The sequence below is a fragment of the Falco punctatus genome (genome assembly GCF_963210335.1).
Source record: "Falco punctatus genome assembly, chromosome: 7".
NCBI lineage: Eukaryota > Metazoa > Chordata > Aves > Falconiformes > Falconidae > Falco > Falco punctatus.
The window spans coordinates 40,385,910-40,399,036 of record NC_137587.1 but is presented as its reverse complement, the minus strand read 5'-3'; the positions used below and the strand labels follow the sequence as shown (position 1 = coordinate 40,399,036).

Genomic DNA, 13,127 nt, shown 5'->3' with positions numbered 1-13,127 from the left:
TGACTATCATCTTTGCAGCCACTGTGGTCTTCAGCGGCCGCTGCGCTGGGATAGACCACTGAGAGGAGGATGCTGCCGCTCTCGTCAGAGGGCCGCTGTGCAGGCATTTCCCTTCCGTTTCGGTGTCCCGCATTCTGCCCTCTCCTGCCCTGCGGTATGAGGTCAGGTGAATGTCCCCAGCTCCCAAGAGACGCAGCTTCTCAAGGGTAGATCCACGATGATGGAAGCCAAAACCTTGAGCCCCAGCTACGCAGCCAGGCACTCTTCTATTCAGCATGTCTCCTCCTTGCTGAAGCCCCTCCTCTGCCTGGGAGGATGGAGGAGAACACCACCTGCGCTCCTGATTCTTTTAGCATTGCTCCGCGGGGCTACAGTTTGATTTGATGGTCCTCAGCTGCCTCGTCACAGTATCACTAGACCTTACATTGCACAGTAGGAGTGGACGATAACCTGTAGGCTTCAGCAGGCTTGGCAGCCTCTCGGTGACGTCACGACTGTGAACTCCTGGTGGGCAGCAAGCTTCTCTAGAGAAACTGTCTGGGCAGCAGACAGGTGCTTCGGTGCCTCTCAGGACAGACAATCCAGCTGCTAATACTTAGGCGCTTTCCTGGTGGCACTGGTTCTGATGCAGGTGGCTGGGTGGGTGGCTCAACTTTGCCTCCTGGACTTCTCCTGGATCCTGTCCCTTACTCACGTGCTCTGAATGCCCCAATCGCAGACTACCATGTCTGCCTCCGAGCCCCTCTAACACCTCTGTGAAACCCCCCCGTTGCCTGGCAGCACCGATAAGTAACTGTAGCGAGACCAGCTCCAGGGTCGTTTACACCAAGAACGCGGCAGGTGGGACGTGATGCCACGTGATGCCATAGAATTGCAGCTGCTTTGCAAAATAATAGTATCTCTGAGTTAAAGAGGGATTGGTCAAATCATGTTGAGGTCTGAGAACCTCGTGTAAAGCCGTGTTCGGGGTGCCCCGGTTTGAATGGGACACCTCATGCGCACGAGTAAAGAATTACCCTTGTAAGTCCATGCTTTGCCTCCTGGCCTCTCTCCTGGGTTGGTCTGGGCCAGTTGTGAAAGTTTCCTAATGCTTCCCATGATCCAAAGTGGCTGTGGGCACAGCCAGCACCGCCCGGCTCTCCCAGGACCTGCTGCCTTCTGGCCTGGCCCTCCCGCATGCAGCCCAAGGGTGGTTTTCTGTTGCTTTTAATTCTTTTTTTCTTTCCTTATTTGAAAACCACTAAGATAAAAAGGGAGTATCTCCTGCCATGTGCCCACTAACACCATATGCTGGAGGTAGACAGAATGACAAAATTGTGCTGTAGCACGCTGCCCTGTATGAAGATTGCTGGGGTCTGTAGTGGGTCTGCAGACGAGTTAGTTGCTTTAAAGACTTAGCCGTGTACCTTTAAGACAGCCCCAAATTGTCAGGTATGTAGACAGGATGTGAAGAACCGGAACTTAGAACCGTAGCATACGGGCACCTACAGCAACAGCAAATAGCAAACAAGAAGGACACAGAAAGCCCGTCAGGGTCTGACACATGTACTATCTAAGATATATATATACAATTTATATAAACAATAAAAGGCATTTTTCCATTTTGTCCAAACCCAGCCACGTAGGCATAGCGCTTTTCAGTCTGCCTCCACTTGCGTCACCACCTAAGTTCCACCGCAACGGTGTTTCTTCGTGCTTAACTTCATGAAAAGTGCTGCTGCATGCATTCTCGCGTGGCCTCATCCAGCTCCTCACCAAGGCTCCTTGCATCGGGCCCTTCCGCTGCATCGGGCCCCGCGCCCCACAGTGCGCTTTTGCTGTGGAGGAAAGGTGCGGCAGCAATTGCTGTTGCAAACAGAGCAGTGTGTTGTGCGTGTCCGATGCGCTCCGCTGTGCAGCACCAGCTCTCCGGGGAGTGTCTTGAGGACTGGCCCCGTGCATGAAGAACTGAACCTCTTCCATAGCACAGCTCTCTGGCTGCGTCCTGCTGCTGGCAACAGTGGCCTCTGCCTACTTGATGATCAGGAAGATGTCCGTTTCATCCTGCTGCAACCCAAACATCATCTCAGTCAGGAGGGCAGCATTGGAACCGGACACCAGCCGGACCTTGCAGGAGCGCCTGGAGGGTAGCACTGTCAGACTGCAGTGTTCCGGCTTAGGCAAACGCTTCCAGGCTGCTTTTAGCAATATCTGGAACCAGTGGATGGTTTTCTCCATGTCCAGGTAGGGCCCAGTGCAGAGGGTGCCTAGGAGGCTGTCACCCTGATTTTGCATCAGCTCCTCCTTGGGGTGGTGGATGAAGCACAGCGCGCCCTCCATCAGCTGTTCCTGCCCGCATGTGCACTTCAGCTCTACGCGGAGCATGGGGTTCCTCAGCGGCTCCCCCTCTGTGGTGTCCCACTCCATGTGGAAGGCATGTCCTTGGGGGGGCTCCAGGGGCACGAGCAAGCGGTAGACAGCGTAAGTGTTGTGGGGAATCCAGCCTTGTAAGGCAATGCCCACACTGATGGCTGGCTTCAGTCGTGGCACGAAACCGGTCCCGGAGAGTTCTTGGCAGACACAGAGCAGGTTATTCAACAGCTGCTGCAGCATCACAGACAGTTCTGACAGATCCGGGGGGCAATTGGTCAAAACTCTTGCCACATCCAGTGCAACACTGGGTTTCTCTTCTTGGTCCTCCTTACGCGCCTTATTTTGGGAGCTGCCCTCCTTGCTGCTGCTCTCTGGCTGATGGCTGCCTTTGCTGGGACAGCACCACAGCATAAAGCACAGGACCAGGGGTGCAGCAATGGCCCGTAACCACAAGAGATGATGGGCAGCCGAGAGCAGGGCTCCCCAGGTAAAGCCGCTCTTCTGCTCCAGCTCCTGCAGCAGCCGAGACATCTCCTGGTTCAGCTGCTGGGCACGCTGCTGCATGCGCTCATGCATGGCATCATCCAGCTCGTTACCAACCATCTGTGGCTGGATGAGGCTTACTACCAACCAATAGAAGAATGTTGCAGCCATGGCCTGCAGGAGGAGAGAGAGAAGGGCTTCAGTGGGGCTGGGTAGGAGGGAGCTGGCTGTGGGAGCCGCAGGGAGCTGGGGGCAGGCAGGAGAGGGGGTGAGCCAGCTGGGAGGCAGCAAGGCCTGCGCCCAGCCCCAGCACCCGGGCGTCCCCATGCCCTGCCCAAGGCGCTCCCAGCAGCAGCTGGGCCCTCGATGCAGGGTGAAATAACTAAAACTTTGCACCCCGTAGCAGCAAACCCATATACGCTTTTAACAAAGTTGAGGATAACTTGATTTGGGTTACAGTGTTAGACTTAAAAGATGCCTTTTTCTGTCTACCCCGAGCTCAGGAAAGTCAAAAGCTTTTTGCTTTTGAATGGGAGTCTCTCAATAGAGGGAGAAAGATGCAGCTAAGCTGGACGGGTTTACCACAGGGATTTAAAAATAGTCCCACTTTGCTTGGTAACCAACTAGCCAAAGAATTGGAACAATGGCAACAGCCACTGGGAGATGGCGTTCTTCTACAATATGGAGATGACTTATTAATAGCGACCGAAACAGAAGAAGAATGTGTACAACGGACGATCTCTCTTGTAAACTTCTTGGGTTTAAGTGGCTACAGAGTCTCCCAACAGAAAGCACAGCTGGTGCAAGAAAAAGCGGCATACCTGGGATACGAAGTCTCCGCTGGGCAACGTTCCCTGGGAAGAACAAGGAAGGAAGCTGTCTGCCAGACACCCAGACTGGAAACGGTGAGAGATCTACGAACCTTTCCAGGAACGACAGGTTCGTGTCGTCTATGGAGGTATCAGTATGGACTACCTGCAAAGCCTTTATCTGATCCGCTGAGCACAACCCGAATCAACATAACATGGACTCCCGAGACAGACAAAGCATTCAAGGCTGAAATGAGAAGGCAGGGTGAGAGCCCACGCGCGGGGGCCAGCCTTTCTCCCCCAGCCCTCGTCCAGCCCAGCCTCCCGCCACATGTGCACTCACGGCTGGCCCAGGCCTGCTGGCGCCCCTGGTAACTGTCCCCATTGTGACATCTGACATCACCAGAGCGCATCACAGGCACGCCCACCGGCCAGCCCGGCCTTTGGCCCCAGCCCGCCTCAGCGGCTCACAGCTGCCCTGGTGTAGTCCTTGAGGCTGGGCTAGAGTTAATTTCCTTCACAGCCGCTTGCCATGTGATACGCACGCTGCTCTATTTTGGACGTATTGTCATATGGAATCAGAGAGTCGTTTAGGTTGGAGAAGGCCTTTAAGATCACCGAGTCCAACCGCAAACCCAGCACTGCCAAGTCCACCAATAACCCATGCTGCGGTGCGCCACGTCTGCGCGTCTTTTAACTACCTCCAGGGATGGTGCCTCCACCACTTCCCTGGGCAGCCTCCTCCAGTGCTTGACAACCCTTTTGGTGAAGAAATCTTTCCCGGTATCAATCTAAACGTCCCCTGGTGCAACCTGGGGCCTTTTCCTCTTGTCCTAGCGCTTGTTACGTGGGACAAGAGACCGACATGCACCTGGCCACAACCTCCTCTCAGGCAGCTGCAGAGAGCGCTAAGGTCTCCCCTCAGCCTCCTTTTCTCCAGGCTCAACACCCCAGTTCCCTCGGCCGCTCCTCGTCAGACTTGTGCTCCAGAACCTTCACCGGCTTCGCTGGTCATCTTTGGACGTGCTCCAGCACCTCAGTATTTTTCTTGTAGTGAGGGGCCCAAAACTGACCGCGCTGCTCGAGGTGCGGCCTCAGCAGTGCCGAGCACAGGGGGACCATCATTCCCTAGCCCTGCTGGCCGCACTATTTCTGACACAGGCCAGGGCGCTCTTGGCCTTCCTGGCCACCTGGCCACACTGCTGGCTCATATGCAGCCGGCCGCTGACCAACACCCCCAGCTCCTTTTCCTCCAGGCAGCTTCCCAGCCGCTCTGCCCCAGGCCTGTAGGGTGGCGTGGGGTTGCTGTGGCCCGAGTGCAGGGCCTGGCACTGAGCCTTGTTGAACCTCATGGAATTGGCTTTGGACATCAACCCAGCCTGTCCACACCCCCCTGCAGAGCCTTTCTGTCTTCAGGCAGATGAACGCTCCTGCCCAGCTTGGTGTCGCCTGCAGACTTACTGAGGGAGCACTCAAGGCCCTCGTCCAGATCGTCGAGAAAGAGATTAAACAGAACTGGCCCTGGGACTGAGCCCTGGGGAACACCGCTTGTGGCTGGCCACCAGCTGGATTTAACTCCTTTCACTACCACTCCTTAGGCCTGGCCATCCAGCCAGCTTTTGGCCCCGCAAAGAGTGCAGCCGTCCAAGCCATAAGCAGCTCGTTTCTCAGCAGAATGCTGTGGGAAAGGGCGTCAAAGGCTTGTCAGACGCTCACAGCTTTTGACCCAGGCGGCTCCCTTGGTGCTGACCACTGTGCTTGTGGTCGAGGGTGTGCTCTTGGTGCCTTTGGGACAGCAGCGGGTGCGGGGTAGTATATCTCCCGATATCCTGGTGGCGGGACGGGGCCTCTCCACGGCAGGATCTCTGTGCTGCTGTGCCACTGCGAGAGGACAGTGCTTCCAAAGAGATGTTTCCCAAGGGGCATGACGGGGTGCGGGTGGACGTTTCCCAGCAGGCAACTCCCGCTGCCGAGAGAGCACCGTCTTCTCCATGTCCAGCATGTTCACTTCTGCGGTACCAGCTCCCTGGGGAGTGTCTGGCACGGGCAGATTCTCCAGCCGGCCCCCAGTGAACACGTGGAGGCACATCAGCGGTGCCTCCCGCTTGGTCCCTGCCCAGCCGCAGCTGCCAGGGAGTTTCTGAGCCTGTGTGGCATTGCCACCGTGGCCGTGAAAGTGTGAAGGGGAAGCAGGGTGACTATCATCTTTGCAGCCACTGTGGTCTTCAGCGGCCGCTGCGCTGGGATAGACCACTGAGAGGAGGATGCTGCCGCTCTCGTCAGAGGGCCGCTGTGCAGGCATTTCCCTTCCGTTTCGGTGTCCCGCATTCTGCCCTCTCCTGCCCTGCGGTATGAGGTCAGGTGAATGTCCCCAGCTCCCAAGAGACGCAGCTTCTCAAGGGTAGATCCACGATGATGGAAGCCAAAACCTTGAGCCCCAGCTACGCAGCCAGGCACTCTTCTATTCAGCATGTCTCCTCCTTGCTGAAGCCCCTCCTCTGCCTGGGAGGATGGAGGAGAACACCACCTGCGCTCCTGATTCTTTTAGCATTGCTCCGCGGGGCTACAGTTTGATTTGATGGTCCTCAGCTGCCTCGTCACAGTATCACTAGACCTTACATTGCACAGTAGGAGTGGACGATAACCTGTAGGCTTCAGCAGGCTTGGCAGCCTCTCGGTGACGTCACGACTGTGAACTCCTGGTGGGCAGCAAGCTTCTCTAGAGAAACTGTCTGGGCAGCAGACAGGTGCTTCGGTGCCTCTCAGGACAGACAATCCAGCTGCTAATACTTAGGCGCTTTCCTGGTGGCACTGGTTCTGATGCAGGTGGCTGGGTGGGTGGCTCAACTTTGCCTCCTGGACTTCTCCTGGATCCTGTCCCTTACTCACGTGCTCTGAATGCCCCAATCGCAGACTACCATGTCTGCCTCCGAGCCCCTCTAACACCTCTGTGAAACCCCCCCGTTGCCTGGCAGCACCGATAAGTAACTGTAGCGAGACCAGCTCCAGGGTCGTTTACACCAAGAACGCGGCAGGTGGGACGTGATGCCACGTGATGCCATAGAATTGCAGCTGCTTTGCAAAATAATAGTATCTCTGAGTTAAAGAGGGATTGGTCAAATCATGTTGAGGTCTGAGAACCTCGTGTAAAGCCGTGTTCGGGGTGCCCCGGTTTGAATGGGACACCTCATGCGCACAAGTAAAGAATTACCCTTGTAAGTCCATGCTTTGCCTCCTGGCCTCTCTCCTGGGTTGGTCTGGGCCAGTTGTGAAAGTTTCCTAATGCTTCCCATGATCCAAAGTGGCTGTGGGCACAGCCAGCACCGCCCGGCTCTCCCAGGACCTGCTGCCTTCTGGCCTGGCCCTCCCGCATGCAGCCCAAGGGTGGTTTTCTGTTGCTTTTAATTCTTTTTTTCTTTCCTTATTTGAAAACCACTAAGATAAAAAGGGAGTATCACCTGCCATGTGCCCACTAACACCATATGCTGGAGGTAGACAGAATGACAAAATTGTGCTGTAGCACGCTGCCCTGTATGAAGATTGCTGGGGTCTGTAGTGGGTCTGCAGACGAGTTAGTTGCTTTAAAGACTTAGCCGTGTACCTTTAAGACAGACCCAAATTGTCAGGTATGTAGACAGGATGTGAAGAACCGGAACTTAGAACCGTAGCATACGGGCACCTACAGCAACAGCAAATAGCAAACAAGAAGGACACAGAAAGCCCGTCAGGGTCTGACACATGTACTATCTAAGATATATATATACAATTTATATAAACAATAAAAGGCATTTTTCCATTTTGTCCGAACCCAGCAACGTAGGCATAGTGTTTTTCAGTCTGCCTCCACTTGCGTCACCACCTAAGTTCCACCGCAACGGTGTTTCTTCGTGCTTAACTTCATGAAAAGTGCTGCTGCATGCACTCTCGCGTGGCCTCATCCAGCTCCTCACCAAGGCTCCTTGCATCGGGCCCTTCCGCTGCATCGGGCCCCGCGCCCCACAGTGCGCTTTTGCTGTGGAGGAAAGGTGCGGCAGCAATTGCTGTTGCAAACAGAGCAGTGTGTTGTGCGTGTCCGATGCGCTCCGCTGTGCAGCACCAGCTCTCCGGGGAGTGTCTTGAGGACTGGCCCCGTGCATGAAGAACTGAACCTCTTCCATAGCACAGCTCTCTGGCTGCGTCCTGCTGCTGGCAACAGTGGCCTCTGCCTACTTGATGATCAGGAAGATGTCCGTTTCATCCTGCTGCAACCCAAACATCATCTCAGTCAGGAGGGCAGCTTTGGAACCGTACATCAGCCGGACCTTGCAGGAGCACCTGGAGGGCAGCACTGTCAGACTGCAGTGTTCCGGCTTAGGCAAACGCTGCCAGGCTGCTTTTAGCAATATCTGGAACCAGCGGATGGTTTTCTCCATGTTCAGGTAGGGCCCAGTGCAGAGGGTGCCTAGGAGGCTGTCACCCTGATTTTGCATCAGCTCATCCTTGCGTTGGTGGATGAAGCACAGCGGGCCCTCCATCAGCTGTTCCTGCCCGCATGTGCACTTCAGCTCTACGCGGAGCATGGGGTTCCTCAGCGGCTCCCCCTCTGTGGTGCCCCACTCCATGTGGAAGGCATGTCCTTGGGGGGGCTCCAGGGGCACGAGCAAGCGGTAGACAGCGTAAGTGTTGTGGGGAATCCAGCCTTGTAAGGCAATGCCCACACTGATGGCTGGCTTCAGTCGTGGCACGAAACCGGTCCTGGAGAGTTCTTGGCAGACACAGAGCAACTTATTCAACAGCTGCTGCAGCATCACAGACAGTTCTGACAGATCCGGGGGGCAATTGGTCAAAACTCTTGCCACATCCAGCGCAACACTGGGTTCCTCTTCTTGGTCCTCCTTACGCGCCTTGTTTTGGGAGCTGCCCTCCTTGCTGCTGCTCTCTGGCTGATGGCTGCCTTTGCTGGGACAGCACCACAGCATAAAGCACAGGACCAAGGGTGCAGCAATGGCCCATAACCACCAGTGCTGCTGGGCAGCCGAGAGCAGGGCTCCCCAGGTAAAGCCGCTCTTCTGCTCCAGCTCCTGCAGCAGCCGAGACATCTCCTGGTTCAGCTGCTGGGCACGCTGCTGCATGCGCTCATGCATGGCATCATCCAGCTCATCACCAACCATCTGTTGTTGCTGGATGAGGCTTACTACCAACCAATAGAAGAATGTTGCAGCCATGGCCTGCAGGAGGAGAGAGAGAAGGGCTTCAGTGGGGCTGGGCAGGAGGGAGCTGGCTGTGGGAGCCGCAGGGAGCTGGGGGCAGGCAGGAGAGGGGGTGAGCCAGCTGGGAGGCAGTAAGGCCTGCGCCCAGCCCCAGCACCCGGGCGTCCCCAAGCCCTGCCCAAGGCGCTCCCGCCAGCAGCTGGGCCCTCGATGCAGGGTGAAATAACTAAAACTTTGCACCCCGTAGCAGCAAACCCATATACGCTTTTAACAAAGTTGAGGATAACTTGATTTGGGTTACAGTGTTAGACTTAAAAGATGCCTTTTTCTGTCTACCCCGAGCTCAGGAAAGTCAAAAGCTTTTTGCTTTTGAATGGGAGTCTCTCAATAGAGGGAGAAAGATGCAGCTAAGCTGGACGGGTTTACCACAGGGATTTAAAAATAGCCCCACTTTGCTTGGTAACCAACTAGCCAAAGAATTGGAACAATGGCAACAGCCACTGGGAGATGGCGTTCTTCTACAATATGGAGATGACTTCTTAATAGCGACCGAAACAGAAGAAGAATGTGTACAACGGACGATCTCTCTTGTAAACTTCTTGGGTTTAAGTGGCTACAGAGTCTCCCAACAGAAAGCACAGCTGGTGCAAGAAAAAGCGGCATACCTGGGATACGAAGTCTCCGCTGGGCAACGTTCCCTGGGAAGAACAAGGAAGGAAGCTGTCTGCCAGACACCCAGACTGGAAACGGTGAGAGATCTACGAACCTTTCCAGGAACGACAGGTTCGTGTCGTCTATGGAGGTATCAGTATGGACTACCTGCAAAGCCTTTATCTGATCCGCTGAGCACAACCCGAATCAACATAACATGGACTCCCGAGACAGACAAAGCATTCAAGGCTGAAATGAGAAGGCAGGGTGAGAGCCCACGCGCGGGGGCCAGCCTTTCTCCCCCAGCCCTCGTCCAGCCCAGCCTCCCGCCACGTGTGCACTCACGGCTGGCCCAGGCCTGCTGGCACCCCTGGTAACTGTCCCCATTGTGACATCTGACATCCCAGGCCTGCTGGCGCCCCTGGTAACTGTCCCCATTGTGACATCTGACATCACCAGAGCGCATCACAGGCACGCCCACCGGCCAGCCCGGCCTTTGGCCCCAGCCCGCCTCAGCGGCTCACAGCTGCCCTGGTGTACTCCTTGAGGCTGGGCTAGAGTTAATTTCCTTCACAGCCGCTTGCCATGTGATACGCACGCTGCTCTATTTTGGACGTATTGTCATATGGAATCAGAGAGTCGTTTAGGTTGGAGAAGGCCTTTAAGATCACCGAGTCCAACCGCAAACCCAGCACTGCCAAGTCCACCAATAACCCATGCTGCGGTGCGCCACGTCTGCGCGTCTTTTAACTACCTCCAGGGATGGTGCCTCCACCACTTCCCTGGGCAGCCTCCTCCAGTGCTTGACAACCCTTTTGGTGAAGAAATCTTTCCCGGTATCAATCTAAACGTCCCCTGGTGCAACCTGGGGCCTTTTCCTCTTGTCCTAGCGCTTGTTACGTGGGACAAGAGACCGACATGCACCTGGCCACAACCTCCTCTCAGGCAGCTGCAGAGAGCGCTAAGGTCTCCCCTCAGCCTCCTTTTCTCCAGGCTCAACACCCCAGTTCCCTCGGCCGCTCCTCGTCAGACTTGTGCTCCAGAACCTTCACCGGCTTCGCTGGTCATCTTTGGACGTGCTCCAGCACCTCAGTATTTTTCTTGTAGTGAGGGGCCCAAAACTGACCGCGCTGCTCGAGGTGCGGCCTCAGCAGTGCCGAGCACAGGGGGACCATCATTCCCTAGCCCTGCTGGCCGCACTATTTCTGACACAGGCCAGGGCGCTCTTGGCCTTCCTGGCCACCTGGCCACACTGCTGGCTCATATGCAGCCGGCCGCTGACCAACACCCCCAGCTCCTTTTCCTCCAGGCAGCTTCCCAGCCGCTCTGCCCCAGGCCTGTAGGGTGGCGTGGGGTTGCTGTGGCCCGAGTGCAGGGCCTGGCACTGAGCCTTGTTGAACCTCATGGAATTGGCTTTGGACATCAACCCAGCCTGTCCACACCCCCCTGCAGAGCCTTTCTGTCTTCAGGCAGATGAACGCTCCTGCCCAGCTTGGTGTCGCCTGCAGACTTACTGAGGGAGCACTCAAGGCCCTCGTCCAGATCGTCGAGAGAGAGATTAAACAGAACTGGCCCTGGGACTGAGCCCTGGGGAACACCGCTTGTGGCTGGCCACCAGCTGGATTTAACTCCTTTCACTACCACTCCTTAGGCCTGGCCATCCAGCCAGCTTTTGGCCCCGCAAAGAGTGCAGCCGTCCAAGCCATAAGCAGCTCGTTTCTCAGCAGAATGCTGTGGGAAAGGGCGTCAAAGGCTTGTCAGACGCTCACAGCTTTTGACCCAGGCGGCTCCCTTGGTGCTGACCACTGTGCTTGTGGTCGAGGGTGTGCTCTTGGTGCCTTTGGGACAGCAGCGGGTGCGGGGTGGTATATCTCCCGATATCCTGGTGGCGGGACGGGGCCTCTCCACGGCAGGATCTCTGTGCTGCTGTGCCACTGCGAGAGGACAGTGCTTCCAAAGAGATGTTTCCCAAGGGGCATGACGGGGTGCGGGTGGACGTTTCCCAGCAGGCAACTCCCGCTGCCGAGAGAGCACCGTCTTCTCCATGTCCAGCATGTTCACTTCTGCGGTACCAGCTCCCTGGGGAGTGTCTGGCACGGGCAGATTCTCCAGCCGGCCCCCAGTGAACACGTGGAGGCACATCAGCGGTGCCTCCCGCTTGGTCCCTGCCCAGCCGCAGCTGCCAGGGAGTTTCTGAGCCTGTGTGGCATTGCCACCGTGGCCGTGAAAGTGTGAAGGGGAAGCAGGGTGACTATCATCTTTGCAGCCACTGTGGTCTTCAGCGGCCGCTGCGCTGGGATAGACCACTGAGAGGAGGATGCTGCCGCTCTCGTCAGAGGGCCGCTGTGCAGGCATTTCCCTTCCGTTTCGGTGTCCCGCATTCTGCCCTCTCCTGCCCTGCGGTATGAGGTCAGGTGAATGTCCCCAGCTCCCAAGAGACGCAGCTTCTCAAGGGTAGATCCACGATGATGGAAGCCAAAACCTTGAGCCCCAGCTACGCAGCCAGGCACTCTTCTATTCAGCATGTCTCCTCCTTGCTGAAGCCCCTCCTCTGCCTGGGAGGATGGAGGAGAACACCACCTGCGCTCCTGATTCTTTTAGCATTGCTCCGCGGGGCTACAGTTTGATTTGATGGTCCTCAGCTGCCTCGTCACAGTATCACTAGACCTTACATTGCACAGTAGGAGTGGACGATAACCTGTAGGCTTCAGCAGGCTTGGCAGCCTCTCGGTGACGTCACGACTGTGAACTCCTGGTGGGCAGCAAGCTTCTCTAGAGAAACTGTCTGGGCAGCAGACAGGTGCTTCGGTGCCTCTCAGGACAGACAATCCAGCTGCTAATACTTAGGCGCTTTCCTGGTGGCACTGGTTCTGATGCAGGTGGCTGGGTGGGTGGCTCAACTTTGCCTCCTGGACTTCTCCTGGATCCTGTCCCTTACTCACGTGCTCTGAATGCCCCAATCGCAGACTACCATGTCTGCCTCCGAGCCCCTCTAACACCTCTGTGAAACCCCCCCGTTGCCTGGCAGCACCGATAAGTAACTGTAGCGAGACCAGCTCCAGGGTCGTTTACACCAAGAACGCGGCAGGTGGGACGTGATGCCACGTGATGCCATAGAATTGCAGCTGCTTTGCAAAATAATAGTATCTCTGAGTTAAAGAGGGATTGGTCAAATCATGTTGAGGTCTGAGAACCTCGTGTAAAGCCGTGTTCGGGGTGCCCCGGTTTGAATGGGACACCTCATGCGCACAAGTAAAGAATTACCCTTGTAAGTCCATGCTTTGCCTCCTGGCCTCTCTCCTGGGTTGGTCTGGGCCAGTTGTGAAAGTTTCCTAATGCTTCCCATGATCCAAAGTGGCTGTGGGCACAGCCAGCACCGCCCGGCTCTCCCAGGACCTGCTGCCTTCTGGCCTGGCCCTCCCGCATGCAGCCCAAGGGTGGTTTTCTGTTGCTTTTAATTCTTTTTTTCTTTCCTTATTTGAAAACCACTAAGATAAAAAGGGAGTATCACCTGCCATGTGCCCACTAACACCATATGCTGGAGGTAGACAGAATGACAAAATTGTGCTGTAGCACGCTGCCCTGTATGAAGATTGCTGGGGTCTGTAGTGGGTCTGCAGACGAGTTAGTTGCTTTAAAGACT

General features: G+C 55.9%; 2 protein-coding genes across 2 annotated transcripts; both read right to left on the bottom strand.

Moving 5' to 3' along the window:
* Nucleotides 1–2,069: 2,069 nt before the first annotated feature.
* LOC308067477 (uncharacterized protein) lies at nt 2,070–6,835 on the bottom strand (the record flags this gene model as incomplete). The annotated part of the gene is made up of 3 exons (XM_080396351.1): nt 4,929–6,835; nt 2,198–4,000; nt 2,070–2,106 (listed from the first exon to the last, which is right to left on the bottom strand). The coding sequence occupies exons 2-3, from the start codon at nt 3,160–3,162 to the stop codon at nt 2,070–2,072; spliced, it is 1,002 nt and encodes a 333-aa protein (XP_080252477.1). The 5' UTR covers nt 3,163–4,000; nt 4,929–6,835.
* Nucleotides 6,836–7,264: 429 nt separating this feature from the next.
* On the bottom strand, nt 7,265–12,728 carry LOC308066783 (inositol 1,4,5-trisphosphate receptor-interacting protein-like 1). Its single transcript, XM_080394520.1, has 2 exons — nt 10,822–12,728; nt 7,265–9,842 (listed from the first exon to the last, which is right to left on the bottom strand). The coding sequence occupies exon 2, from the start codon at nt 8,846–8,848 to the stop codon at nt 7,850–7,852; it is 999 nt and encodes a 332-aa protein (XP_080250646.1). The 5' UTR covers nt 8,849–9,842; nt 10,822–12,728; the 3' UTR covers nt 7,265–7,849.
* Between the last annotated feature and the right edge of the window lie 399 nt (nt 12,729–13,127).

Excerpts from the sequence above, each read along its gene's own strand:
- LOC308066783 (XM_080394520.1), bottom strand. The coding sequence starts at position 8,848 with ATGGCTGCAACATTCTTCTATTGGTTGGTAGTAAGCCTCATCCAGCAA.